Source organism: Hypomesus transpacificus, chromosome 1, assembly GCF_021917145.1.
Source record: "Hypomesus transpacificus isolate Combined female chromosome 1, fHypTra1, whole genome shotgun sequence".
Taxonomy (NCBI): Eukaryota; Metazoa; Chordata; class Actinopteri; order Osmeriformes; family Osmeridae; genus Hypomesus; species Hypomesus transpacificus.
Genome location: NC_061060.1, coordinates 4010624 through 4025053, shown reverse-complemented (window position 1 = coordinate 4025053; position 14430 = coordinate 4010624). Strand labels below are relative to the sequence as shown.

Sequence of the window (14430 nt, the reverse complement as noted above, 5' to 3'; positions counted from 1 at the left end):
AAGCCCTCAGACCTGTACTGCTCTCCTGGTGCACGCCACACGTGCTGTTTCTCAATCATCGAGAATATGGTGAAGGATGACTGTATTCCCCCTCAAGTCTGTTGACCAGTGTGACTATGGTTTTTGTGCCACTGAATTATCAATGGTATGTTGGTCTTTGTTATGAGGGGTTTAATGAACTGCTGCCTTACCTTAACATCCCTCTTCAATGCTGTCTACCATAGATCTAAACACAGACCACAGATGGGACTTAACAAAGTATACTTGTTATTGTACTTAAGTAGACTGAAGCTCCTGCCATCTGTCCTCTTCCAGTCACTCAAGATCTGTACTTCTTGCCATCGTGCCTTCCAGATGTTTCTACAGACCACCAGCATGACGCAGAAGCATCTGGATTGTTTTGATGGCTTCACACAGAGCACCTGTATGGAAGCACCTGCATTGTTTTCTTTCGGATTTTATTGGTTTGAAGTTGTTTCTTGTATAGGAGGAGAGGGATTTTTGTTTTCGTCCTTGTTTTGTGTGTTATAATATGACTAATAAGAAGAAGAAATACCCCCAACTGTCACCTCCTAACGTGTCAGTCCACATACCGCTAAAACATTTATTGATTTAAAGATGAAAAATAAATATCTGAATCTATCAGTGACAAGTGGAATCCTTCCTGTAATTTGTCCTCCGTCTAAATATACATGTGAAGGCATGTGATTAGAGTACGCATCAGGCTTCAAGTATATCGTGTAATCTATAATCATTGCAACATTTGGATAACTGCAGTCACATTTACTGCGCCTTAAAGATTTCCCATTGTGTATTAACTGTTTGTGTAACATGGCTGTTGTGGGCAAAATACCCACAATACAAGTTGACTCAATCCATGAAAGACAAACCACAGAAATGTGTAAATTACAATCTTTATTTTGTCTGCATTTCAAATGTACATTATTACTGATTGTACTTTAATCATTGTTGATAAGAGAAAACAAAAAAAAGCATTCACAGAAAACAGTTATGCAGATAATATACATCCAGCATATAGATGTAAAACACAGTTCCACATATACAGACGAGGGGATGGAGCTATCGTATATAAGCTGATGCCTCTCGCCCGCCCCTCGTTTGCCGTGGAAACGTGCGTGAGCCATGCGTGCGAGTTGTGCAGTCCGGATCAGTGGGGCTATGAACAAGGTCTGTACACATCAATAACAACCCAGAGGCCTCACATGATCTTTACCACTCGTTGTAGGCACAATGCTAAACAATACAGAAGGGGTGGTGGTGGTGGTGGGGGGATTCAAGCTAAAAAAGCCCTTATGAACTTCAATATTCATAGAATGGTGCTAGTGGTTGGGCCACCGTCCATACGTAACACTTCCATAGTTTGTCTGTTATTTGGTTTTGAAGCTAGTGAACGGGGACATTGTGCTGACAACTTGAGTGGTAAACTGCTCCGAGCGAGACCCCACTGCCACACCCCTCCATGTTCATCTTATTGCTTCAGCTTCATGGCACAAAAATAGAAACCAATACAAATTGTCATTTATACCATGCAAGTCAACTACTAGCTCATCTAGCTCATACAAAACATTAGCAGGTTTCTTTTTAAGCATATACATTGCTACTTTGCTTAATATAGATATATATATTTATATATATTAGTGAGAACATAAACAATCAATACAAAAGCATGGTTTCAACATCACGGGAAGTAAAAAGCTGATGGGGTTGGGCGAGGGGGGGGGGGGGGGGTTGGGGGGGCAAACTAAGTTGTTTAAAAACTTGAAAACTTTTCTGACATACATCCTTCAGGTCCAAGTAGTGCTTTTTAAATGAAACAAAAAAAAAACACATAAAAACAACCGACAGAAACAAGGGCTGCATTCTCGGAATGCTGTGCAAATAACTTCCCTCCTCCTCATCCCACACGCTTAGACTTCAGTATGTGACACAGTTCTGTGTCAACTGAAACTGTCCTACCAGGTCAGGGTAGAATAGAACTTCCCTGGGTTCGTTTGACAACACACAAGCCAAAGGTATGTCACCCCATATTGTAACAGCAGAGCAGTTCCCTTCCTGTGTACAATGTGTCCTCCCTAGTTTAAGTGCTGGACACACCCGACACAAGGCGTGCACACCTCACTAACACCCTAGCCTGTGTCTACATTCCTGGGGCTGAAATAGGATTAAGACAGGTTGTCATGTCAACCTGCTGGGCCCCCAGCTCAGGACTTCTGATTGGCCAATGAGGAGATTTATAAATAGCCATCCTCAAAAGACATCGGCCACAAGACAATGAGGATGGAGCCTTCCTCTGTGAGATGGCATTTCCTGCTAAAAACACCTGCTCAAGCCAACTGTTGTGTTGCCATTGGAAAGCTGTCTGCCTGTTACTCTGCCTGTCTGCCGACCACACACAGCTGACAGACTGACTGACTGATTGTAGATAACTGAGGTTTTCCTATCCTCCAGAACTCGACTGTGTTCCTGCATTTAACACTGATGTTGCTAGATGAGCCGGATGTGATAGCTGTTATCACACCTATTACTCCCTCAGTCACACCTCACACAACAAACACGACAACACCACAAACCCTAAACACTCATAAAAAAACAAACACACGTTAATAGATATATACATATTTATAAGCCAGAGTCAAAGCGCTCCAACATTATTGCGGAGAATAGAAACCAAGCATACGAGATAAACACTAATATCAACCGGTTTCCCTTTCACAACTGAATAGTGTACCTCACCATTCCTCTCTGTATGGATAAGGGTGACCCAAGATTTACAAAAGAACCAAGATTTACCTCAGCACAAACCAATCCTTAACTGATGAACTCAGTTTCCTCACTAGCAAAGGATTCATAATATACAAAGAACCAGGATGTAACATACTCAATACAGTAGGTTCTTTCCTCTCCTTTTTTGTTGTCTTTTTCTTTTTACTTGAAAAGTAGTTCTTCATTCAAGAACAAAAAAGTGACACAGTTTAACTTAGCAATGTGTACATAGCGATTTGACAAGAATCCATGCACACAACCTCTCTCTGTTCTCCACAAAACCCCCCACTGCCTCCTTCCAGAGTGGTGAGATGGGAGTTTAGGGCGGGAGTCTAACTGAGTCTGACAACTAAGGGGACCAGTCCCATCACTTAGAAGGAGGGACTCCTATATCCATGAAGATGGTCAAACTATTCGACAACAACTAAGTACCAGCTTCTGTCTTCTATCATCAAGCACTTCTCAGTATGAGAAACTACTGTGCACAAAAAAATAAACACAAAAATCTACAAAATAAACATAAATAAGGGGGGGGGGGGGGGGGAAACTAAACATAAACAAGAGAAACTTGAATGTTAGATGTGGAGGTCGTGATAAAAATGACAAGTACTCTTTCACAAGAAAGAAAGAAAAAAAGGGGGTTATTGAGGGGGTTAAGCTTGATATGTGGGCTGCTGACTGGGATGGGAGGGGTTTAGCTGATTGGGGGAGAAAATGATGAAGTCACGCCAGAGCTTGCCTGCTGATTGGCTGGCTGGAGGTGGGGCTGGGGGGAGGGGTAGGGGGGGTCTGTCTAGATGGACTTGGAGGAGTCCTGCTTGCTAATGAGCACCTCGACCAGACGCAGCTTGGCTTTGATCCTCTTGTACTCCTTGTACTCCTCCAGCATGGGCACACGGTCCTCCTTCTGAACAGTCCTGGAGGACGAGAGAGAGAGAGAGAGAGAGAGAGAGAGAGAGAGAGAGAGAGAGAGAGAGAGAGAGAGAGAGAGAGAGAGAGAGAAGAAAGAAAGAGAGGGAGAGAGAGACCGAGAGAGAGAGAGAGAGACCGAGAGAGAGAGAGAGGAAGGAGGGGGTCAGAACAGTGTCAGTGTTTCTACACTTGTAGACCACTCCAATGGAATTTGCAAGCGCTGAAGAAATAAGGGCATTGTTTCTAGAAAACCTTTCAGCGGAAACATTGTAGTTTGTAGAAACACTGTTGTACTTTTTGGGTTAAACGTTTCGGTACTATTTCCACATCCGACCACGCGTCGCGATTCCAGGTGACCTCTGCTCGTCTAGGTGACCTCTGCTCGTCTAGGTGACCTCTGCTCGTCTAGGTGACCTCTGCTCGTCTAGGTGACCTCTCTAATGCAGGTTCTCTAATCTCCCCTGTGACGTCCTGGCATCCTGTTCTCCCCTGGTAGAGGACATCACCAAGTCTCCTGTCTCCTCTATTCTGTCACCAGCTGCCTCCCTCATCAGCCGTGGGAGATCTGTCTGCCACCTCACTCTCACCGCATCACAGGCAATGTTGTCGCTCACTATGGTGAACCGTCTGGAATGCTCTTCTAGAACCACAGATCCAGAGGTCAACCCTAGCACCGTGGCTGCATGGCGGTATTTACTCTGTGTAGGGGTTAAACATAGCCTGGCTGCCAGCCCAATTTAGCCCCACCCACAGGAAGTTGGGTCTGGAGTAGCTCGGTTTCGGAAAAACTATACCCGAACAGGAAATGTTCGGACCAATGAAATTGTCAGGGCGGGCTTTATACGATGATGGACAGATGATCAACAGTAACGTAATCAATCACGTCACCAAAGAGCACTTGGGTTGAATTGGTTTTCAACAAACAACATATTACGTTGCTCTGATTGGTTGTAGGTCTATCCAATTGAGCGAAGAGGCATTTGTTTTACGAGTTCGGTTGAAACACTCCCCATACTCACAGCCCAACGGAGAGTTATCAGACTCATATTCTGACTAGAAGTATGAGTAGGACAACGTCAGGCTAGGTTAAACATGTTTCAGAGGTCAACCCTAGCACTGTAGCTGCATGGCGGTATTTACTCTGTGTAGAGGGGTTAAACATGTTTCAGAGGAAAAATGGCAACTTGTGTAAACACACCTCGCAAATAACCTGGTGATATACCTCAGGGGGGCGGAAAATGAAATCAGTGGAAAACAAACGGGCAGGTTTGTTCAGTCAAACAGGTGGAGTTTGAGGGGTTAGCTTAACAACTCTGTGTACGGGGTTGGCTCCGTGTGAGCTTGAGCTCTTTAGCCAGCCTTTAAACTGCCACTGTGGCCGCCGAGCACCAGGTGTTCACCAAGGACCCAAACACATTGTGCATGCATAACGTGTTGTTTGGCCTGTTGAATAAGTCTGTCGCCACCCAACATCTGATGTCATGTTGTATCTGGGCACGGGAAGGAGGGAAGATGGGTTTGTGTGGCCGCGCTCGTTCAGCTCACCTGCCGTTCTGCTGATAGAAGACATCCTCAAACTCCCGGATGGTCTTCCTCAGTTTCTTCTTCTCCGCTCGAGCCTTCCACAGCTGCTCCAGCAGCTCAGGCCTGTGGAGTTATGGGATAGGGGAGGACAGGAAGGAGGAAGAGGTATTGAAACGTCAGATCAGCCTCAAACAAGACCCGTGGCAACAACAAGTCTAACGACCCAGGCGGTGTGGGGGTGGGCTCGCTAATTTGATGATGCGCGTGCCAACTTTCCATCTCTACCTGCCTTTTCTAGGGAACAGGAAATGAGCACGCACACCTGTGTGTGTGTGTGTGTGTGACCTTACATTGAGGAGGCGTTGGAGCTGGACAGGCGCAGGTCGAGGCCCAGCTTCCCAGAGCTCTCCTCCATGCGGGACGTGATGGAGCCCTCCCTCTCTGACTGGGGCGTGAGGGGGCCCAGAGGGTCCAGGGACATGATGATGTCTGACCCGGAACTCTGCATCTCCCCCCCGCTGGTGTCTCCCTCCTCCTCCTCCTCCCCGGCCCCCGACTCCCCCTCCCCCGCCTCCTCCGCCCCCGCCGCCTCCCCCTCCTCCTCCTCCTCTTCGATCTCGTCGCAGAAGTGGGCCGTCTCGCCCTCGATGATTGGCTGCAGGGTCTGGCTGCGTCTCTTGCTGGATGGGGACACCTGGGGGACGATGGCAGGGTAGACAGGGCTGTGACACACACTACAGGACTACACGCACACACACAATAGTACTACGACATTTGTGACAATGCGGGAGATTGCTAACTGTCATGTTTATAGTCCTAGAACGTTATTTTTTGCACTTCAGGCCAAGAAACGCAACAGCCTCTTTTGTGTTGTTGTTGAGGAGAGAGCGGTACGTACGGTGATGGGGGTGATGCTGGCGCGTGTCAGCATCTGCTTGACCAGGCGGTAGCGGTCGTAGAGCGGCTTGGCCACCAGGCGCTCCTCGCGGGTGACGGGGCGGCCGTGCAGGCCCTCGTAGTGCAGCAGGTTCTTCTGGAGGACCGTCTTCTCGCTGGACAGCTGCTCCCGGCTCATCTTCTGGGAAGAAACCAAAGCAGGCATGACTCGGGGCGTCTTGTGCGTCTCTGTCAAGTTCCGCCTCTGACACCTCAGCCCCCCCCTTCCCTGCAGCTAACACAGATAAAGGTGGAATCTCGCGGTTTGGACACGACTCGCAAACTCCTTTCTTGAAAAACCAGATGGCGTTTTCACCGCAAGCCGCCGGCTCGACCCCCTCAGACTGACCCCCCCCCCCCCCCCCCCAGACTGACCCCCCCAGACTGACCTTGGTGTCCTCGGGCCAGCCGTCCTCCTCCCTCTTCCCCAGCACGCGCAGCTGGATGAGCTCCAGGGTCTCAAGGCGCGTGGGTCTGGGCTGACCCAAGCGGCCCTCCTCCGGCCCCGCCGCGTGGGCCTCCAGCGTGGAGCCGAAGCTCTTGGGCAGGGTGTTGCTCCGCGGGCGGGTCAGAGGGCCCTGCTCGCTCTCTGCCTTGTGTTTGGCATCTGGGGGAGGGGAGAAGAGGGGGGGGGGGGAGACTTTGAGCTTCTATGTGTTTATGTGGGAGGGGTGTGGGGGTGCAGTGAACTCACAACAAGCAAACGGGGGAGGGGAGGAACTAAGCAGACATAACACAACAGCTGTCTGACTGGGGCGTGAGGGGGCCCAGAGGGTCCAGGGACATGATGATGTCAGCCGTCATGACTAGAGGACCACGTCTTCTGGACTAGGAGTGATCTAGCAGCTCCGACCACACTGCCCCACCACCCTCTCTAATCATCATTAACTCTCTGCACGTTCCACTAGCAGCCACCAAGTCAGAGAGCTACACCCCGGATACATGAGTTAAGCCACAGTTCAAGGCGTTCAGAAGAGGACATCAGCCCTGCCCCAAACCCTATGAACTGGAGCAGGCCCTCTGTTTGATCATGGGTGCTCATCAGATAGGGAGGAAGAACAAGAGAAAGAGAACGAGCAAAAGGGAGAGCGAGAGAGAGCGAGAGAGAGAGCGAGAGAGAGAGAGCGAGAGAGAGAGAAATAAAAGGCTAGAAAGCCTAGTAGTATGGAGTGGTTTCTACTTACTGGCGCGAGGAGAGGGGAAGGTACTTACTGAGATGCGAGGCCTGTCTACAGGCGTAGGGGGGGCGTGCGTGTGTGCTATGGTGTGTGTTGGGGGCGGAGGAGGAGGAGGGGGAGTGGTGGTGGTGGTGGTGGTGGTGGAGGAGGAGCTGGCATCTGTGTGAGTGCAGCACGGCCTGGTGTCTCAGGGGGCCTTTGGGGGCCGGCGGGTGCTGTCGTCCTGCAGGCGGGTCGGGTCGGAGGGCCGGCGGAGGGGGAGGGGGGCACGGGCATCCGCGTGAACACGTTTTGGGGTGTTTTTGGGTTGGAGTTATTTTTTTTTTTAAACAGAGAGAAAAAACTTCATTGGCCAACTTGAATCTTGTTCCAAAAAAAATTGAAATCTCAGCGGACATGGAATGGATAAACTTGGGAGTGATGCATGGAACAGAAGGAGTAAGGTGTGTGTGTGTGGGGGGGGAGGGGGAGTCAGGGTGTGAGAGAGGAAAGAAGAGTGCGTACATGTGTTTGCGAGCAACAAGGAGGACTATGAGGCCACACGGGGAGGTCATGTGTGCATGCAGGGATGGGACAGCCCTGCTACAACACGCCAACGCCACGAGAAAGGGGGGCAGACAGGGGGGGGGGGGCAGACGGGGGGGGGCAGACAGGGGGGGGGCAGACAGGGGCAAGGCCCCAGCTGCCTACATGTAGGACAGGATGAACCCCCCCCGAAAAGACACAAAAGAAAAAGAATCCCCATGTCCCCTCTTATACCCACCCCCCACTCTCCTGGTGCCCGGTGGGGGGGGAGGGGGGGGGGGGGGAGAGAGAAGGCGGTCGTACCTTTGATTTGCTTGCGTATCTTGGTGAGATCCGTCATCCACTTGAGGACCTTGGGGTTAGCTGCCTTGTCGCCGTGAGATGGCTGAGGAAGGAGAACAAGGACAGAGGAGAGGAGCTGAGTCAGTGAGGACAGGACCCCGTCGAGAACACTACTGTTCTCCCACCACTCAGAAGACCTGCTTCTATAAACGTAAACCTTACATGAGGGCAGGGAAGGATTGGACCCTTGTGTGAAAGAGGGCTTTTGAGATGAAGGAGAGTGAAGGTCTCACGTCAGCCTGACCCCAGCAGGGGCTGACTAACCTTGTAGTTTCGGTCTTTCTCAAACTGATCCTCAAACTGCTTGATCTTCTTCTTGAGGTTCTGGAGCTTCTTACTCAGCTGGTGGGACGTTGACTCGGCCCTGGAGCTATCTTTGGACCCAAAGGAGGCCCGGCGAGGCCTGAGGACACACACACACATCAACTTCACCATGTTGCATGTGTGCAATGTCACACTCACCTCCCACAAGGCTTTGGGGTGCTGTGGTGGCATCAGAGTGTGTGTGGTTCACGAACGCCTCCCACGTGCTTAGTGGGCCAAGACAGCCTCGGCACGCGCACGTGTGTGTGTGGCCCTCACCGGCCGCAGGACAGGGATTTGGTTGGCGAGGTGGCGTCGGGGTCCTGCAACAGGAAGCGCTGGCTGTGGCCAAAGTCCAGGAAGCGGCGTGCCAGCAGGGGGTGGGCATCCTCCTCCAGGGGGGGGTGCACCATGCGCCCGGCCAGGGGGGACAGCTGGGCCTCGCCGCTGTCGCTCTCGTCGTGCCACGACTTGAAGGCTGGGACGGGGTCTGGAGGGAGGAGGGAAGACACGCAGGTTAGAGGGGCTTTGTAGGGGACAGGAACCGATGATGCGGTCGGCTTTTGTCAGGATCAAGAGACGGGACTGGAAAGGGCAGGAACACATGCATGGACACAGACAGACACACACACACACACAAAGGCCCGGGCCAGGCCTGGGTTAGATGTGTGTGTGTGTGCCACATGGCAGCACGTGTGCCCTCAGCGCCCAGAGGCCTGGGAGGTTTGTCTGCTCCGTTCTGCTGACGCCCTGGAAGCAACCCCCAACACACGCAGCACTCCTCTAACGAGGAAGAGCCCAGGAGAGAGAGAGGGCAGGGAGGGAGGAGATGGAAAGAGACAGGATGGACTTAGTGGGAGACACAAGAAAGAGAGCTCTTAAATGATCTTCACAGGAATCTCCTCCCGCCTAGAGACACGGATTAGAGGTTAATTAGAGGAAAGAGTGGCGAGGGTGAGAGGAGAGCAGAGAGGGAGGAGAGAGGAAGAGAAGAGAGGAGAAGGGATGAGAAGAGAGAAGGAGAAGGAATGAGAAGAGAGAAGGAGAAGGGATGAGAAGAGAGAAGGAGAAGGGATGAGAAGAGAGAAGGAGAAGGGATGGAGGATGAAAGGAAAGCTACTTACCGCAGCCATCCTTCTGCATGTGCATAAAAGAGAAGTCTATGAAGGGGGCATGGGGGGCTGATGAGAGGAGGGAACACATGGGGGAGGGGAGGGGGAGGGGGAGGGGGAGGGGAGGGGGAGGGCAGAGAGATAGGAGAGAACACTGCTGTGAGCAGTCTTTCACACTAAAGTCATTCATCAACAGTCCACACATAGAACTGGCTACAAGATGCAACATTTGTTCTAGGAATCAAATCCAATCTTGTTTAATCGCTCTCACTCAAACACACACTCGTGTACACGCATACACACAGTGTCAAGTCAACACAGAGGGACGGCTACCTTCCCACTGGCTGTCTGGAAAGATGTGGCCGAGATGCAGTTGGCGGTTGTAGCTGCTGGCGTGCTGGCATGACGCTGGACAGGTGTCGCTGGTGGAGTTCTGGTGGTTCTCGCACAAATCCCTCTCCTGGACAGAGGGTAGACATGGAGGGAGACAAACTGTCAAACATTGTATCTGAAGAGAGAGTTTGTGTGAGGGAGAATAGAGAGATTGGATAAACAGTAGAGAGAGAGAAGGAGATAGAGAGGGAGAGAGAGAGGGAGATAGAGAGGGAGATAGAAAGCGAGGGAGGGAAAGGGATGGAAAGAGAGGGACAGATAGTTCTGGAGGGAAGATTGAACACTTACCCTGGTGATATTATCTGCCTGGTCCATATTCTCACAAGACTGGCCATCTTGCCTGCAACACAAATGTGCCACATACAGTATCGTCTGATAATCACAAGTACTCACAGTGATGCCCTGTCAGATAACTAAAGCACACCATGAGTCCTGCTGACATAGTGAAGGTAAACAAGACCAGGGTTAAAGAGTGATGACTGAGACTGGGGGAGAGTCACTCCAATATCCTTCTGCAATCCCACATCTAGACTTTGCATTATTTTATTCAAACAGGCCTTCTATCGTTCCCAATCCACGACGCTGCCGTTAATCCCCTACATAATCCCAAAACACCCCAAACTGTGTTGGTTTAGCCAGTCCAGATAAACCAAAGGCTCGGGAGTTTTATCCTGTTCTATCCCCTGCCAGCCTACTGCCTCTCTACAAAGTAGTGCCACAGGCCAAACCACACCCAGTCTGAACTGTGCTGCTCAGCAGGACTGCAGTGCTGGATGCTCCAACAATCAGGATCCATGAGGTAATACTGGAGTAAAAATGCCAATAATAGTATTCATTTACCAGATGTACAAGGGGGATTTGACGTACAACCACAGGATCTGCAGTCCATCGCTCTCCCACTGAGCTACACTCACAGCTAATCAGCTAACCTGTTGAGGAGCTGCTATTATCACAACTGTTACAAATTGCACTATTGTAAATGATCCTGACATACTTAAATCAGAGCTTCTTCTCCTTTTTTGTTTAACACCGGGGAGCCACAAACTAATAAACCTCTCATCTGGGTAACTTAACCTTCCAATCTGCAGCCATTTAAACTGAAGTTGGAACCTTTGGTGTGACAGTTCGTTGAGGCAATGCTGATGCGATATCGATCTTAAATTGAAGATTTGGCCTGGCTCACCTGGCAGTGTTGGTGTTGTTCTCAACATCTAGGTCCATTCCAGAACGTTCTCCTAGGGAGGGGCTGTGAAACTCATCCTGGAGAGAAAACCAAACACACACAATCAGAGGTATTCCTTTCAAAATACCACATTCATCTCATCTTCTCGACAAGATATCAATGTTACACTAAAGCCAGGGAGTTTGGAGATTTCATTTCAGGTAATGTGTAGTTCAAATGGTGACCTTAGCTAACCTGTATGTGTGTGTGTGTGCGTGCGTGTGGCCAGAGCAATGAAACGTTGAATTCAACTTCTTAAAATACAGTGTGCCAAGTTAACTATGGAGTTTTCCCAGTGATGCCTGTCAGCGGGGAGCGTTCCCCGTGAAGACCTAAGGCCTGGGCCCCTTGGAGCCACTGAATGACGTCTTTGTCAGGCCCAACAATAGCCTGGGCAGACTGGAACAAACGTCCGTCTTGTTCCACAGAGATGCAGTGGTGGGAGAGTGTTCAGTTTAGTTAGCATTCTGCCCATGGATGGATGTAGTGTAGCCCTCAGAAGTGGGCCATTGTTTGGCTAAAGCATGCATCTCACGAAGCTCCGCCCCCAAGCTAGATGTCGCCTTCACAACCAATGGAGGATTTTTGTGTGTGTGTGCTTGATTGTATTTGTGGTTGATCTTTTTCGTCTTATGGTCTTACTTGCATTTGTGTGTTTCACTCACCTGTTGGTGAATGTGTGAGGTGTCCTGGTCATGGTCACTGAGGTCCTCCCCCTCGCTCTGCCCCTCTTCTCCATGGCTCTGCACCCCCTTCTCACTGGTGCCTGCCCTGTGGAACACAACCGGAAGAACACACATCAAACCAGGCAAACCAAGAGTCATGCGTCAAATTCAAGCCATGCACTGATTTGATTTGACCAGATCTAAAGGGCTTCCATCAATGACGGAAATAGGCCATGAACAAGCCACCTACAACAGTCAACGCGGGGATGATAACTATTGTTCTACCCCTTTTTGGTTGGCCGTCGCGTGGCTACGGCCTAAGATTTGATGTAGTGATGGTAACGTGGCAGTTTTCATAGTGTGGTGTGTGTTTGCTCACCCTTGGTTGTTGTAACTACTATCGATGCAGGTTTTGAGGTCAAGGAAATGCTGTTCCACTGCAGCCCGGATGGTTCTCTCTATAATACTATAGGGGGAAAAAAGGGAAAGAAATCATAATAAAACGTTTTAATTTTAGCAGATACCCTACTTGATTCCATGTTTCACCATAGGTTGTTTGATTTTTGGAACAGAGAAACATTCCATAATTCAACTTCTGTACGAGCCCTTGACTGGAGATGGCTGGCATAAGAGCAGAAAGACCCGTTCTGACGTCTAACCATGAGCAGATGGACTCATTCACTTCTGGTTTCATCTTCACCTTGCTAAGAGCCGGGATGAGACACAGCTGCTCCTAGCCTGTGACCTAGTTAACTAGCGATCCACTCTCTCATCTCTCGCCCGGCCTTAATAAGGTCAGATAGAGAGAGTGGGGCTTTGACTATAAAAGGTAACAAAGGACCCATTCTGAATGTCCGGGTTATTCAGCTCGGCCTGGTGTATTCCTTTTGCTGGTTTTTATGCTGACAACAGTAGGTGCCCCCGATGAAGATAAAGAACCACTCACAAAGCTATTCCTCTGAATAAAGCCAGCGGCGACCGCTAACACCTTCTTCTAGCGTCCACACAGGCCAGACGGACGGCCATGTGACCGCTGATGTCTTGGTAGCTCTTTAGTGTTGTGTGATGTGGATGAACTGGGAGGTTTAATCTCTGCCACTGCTGGGGAACGTGGTGGCCTTCCTCCCACCCCCTCCCCCCCCTTCTCCCACCCCCTCCCCCCCCTTCTCCCACCCCCTCCCCTTCTCCCACCCCTCCCCCCCCTTCTCCCACCCCCTCCCCCCCTTCTCCCACCCCCTCCCCCCCTTCTCCCACCCCCTCCCCCCCCTTCTCCCACCCCCTTCTCCCCACCCCCTCCCCCCCCCTTCTCCCACCCCCTTCTCCCACCCCCTCCCCCCCCTTCTCCCACCCCCTTCCCCCCACGCCTCTACTTTCCTTCTCCCTTTAAAGTCTGATGGCGTGCACTGTGCAGGGAAAGTTAAATGTAACACCAATAAGGTCAAATTTGCCATGCAAGTTTGTTAGTTTTTTATTCAAATGTCTGAGATTGAGGAAACAAGTGGGGGCGGCGGGGGGGGGGGAAATGAGGAACCAACTGGCTAAATGGTGAAAGCTACTCACTTAGCAGATCCAGGAAGTATGCTGATGGAGGGGATGTGGGAACTGAAAGAGAGTAAGAGGGAAGAAACATTTAGGAACATTCAAACGTCACACATCACCTCCCTACATAACCCTGACCTTCACCACTACCCTGGGAGTGTGTTTTTAAGGGAGGGAGAGATTGCAGTAGAGATGTTGTTTTCCTGTGTGTGTGCGTGTGTGTGAAATACATTTTGGGCCTATGTACAATGAATGTGTTTTAGGAGAAGTTTACAGTTGGTTAAGAAGCTTGATACAATGTATGTTGATTCAACTCATTTGGTAGAGACGCCACCTGTAGTTTTATAACACCTAACTAGGAGACGTGAAGTCTGGGTGACCTGGGAGAGTTCTTGTCACCTGGGGGAAAGAGACAGTTGGTCTGAAGACAATGTGGATTCAACTGTATTGTTTTAAGTATTTGATGCCAATGACAGAAGAGATTTGGTATAGCTGCATGTCTGTAGGATGGACCAATGACTTTACAGAACTGTCGTATCTATAAAATGGTCTGTTGAAGAATGTTCTGGGGGGTTCAGGGCCATCAGCTGGGTAGTGCTGGTGGGCTGGATTCTCCCGGTTCCATTCTAGAATGCTAGATGGAGCTGTATGGAATTGTCTTGGTGTTATTGTCTTATATTTGTGTGCTGATGATGTTATGTTGGTAACGTTATTATGTTTACATCTACGTCAAATAAACATTAACTCGCCATTACTTGTCTGAGGGACATTGTCGTGTGTGTTTGTGTGTAGCACAGACACTGTGTGTGCTGGTGTGTCTTCATGTTAGCAAGATACTCCAAAGCTGGATTGTCAGTATATTAGCATAATGTGTGTTTAGAGAAAAAGTCTGGGTGTGTGTTTGTGTTTGAGCACAAACTGGGACAGCTACAGGTCATGTGACTCCTACAGGTCATGTGACTCCTACAGGTCATGTGACTCCTACAGGTCATGTG

The 14430-nt window shown here is 50.0% G+C and overlaps 1 protein-coding gene across 4 annotated transcripts in view; it reads right to left on the bottom strand.

Moving 5' to 3' along the window:
• Window positions 1-898: 898 nt before the first annotated feature.
• fam13b (family with sequence similarity 13 member B) overlaps window positions 899-14430 on the bottom strand; it is a 30168-nt gene continuing 16636 nt past the window's right edge. The window contains exons 8-23 of one of the 4 annotated variants that reach the window (XM_047031493.1): window positions 13457-13498; window positions 12276-12362; window positions 11897-12002; window positions 11193-11269; window positions 10298-10349; window positions 9950-10076; window positions 9629-9685; window positions 8784-8994; window positions 8466-8604; window positions 8163-8244; window positions 7369-7557; window positions 6546-6763; window positions 6119-6298; window positions 5571-5914; window positions 5242-5343; window positions 899-3701 (exon numbers count right to left, since the gene is read on the bottom strand). In XM_047031493.1, coding sequence (XP_046887449.1) covers window positions 3578-3701; window positions 5242-5343; window positions 5571-5914; window positions 6119-6298; window positions 6546-6763; window positions 7369-7557; window positions 8163-8244; window positions 8466-8604; window positions 8784-8994; window positions 9629-9685; window positions 9950-10076; window positions 10298-10349; window positions 11193-11269; window positions 11897-12002; window positions 12276-12362; window positions 13457-13498 — 2137 coding nt within the window. In that variant the 3' untranslated portion in view covers window positions 899-3577. The remainder of the gene's footprint in view (window positions 3702-5241; window positions 5344-5570; window positions 5915-6118; window positions 6299-6545; window positions 6764-7368; window positions 7558-8162; window positions 8245-8465; window positions 8605-8783; window positions 8995-9628; window positions 9686-9949; window positions 10077-10297; window positions 10350-11192; window positions 11270-11896; window positions 12003-12275; window positions 12363-13456; window positions 13499-14430) is intronic. The other 3 variants (XM_047032224.1, XM_047033768.1, XM_047033003.1) reach the window with 3 other exon arrangements.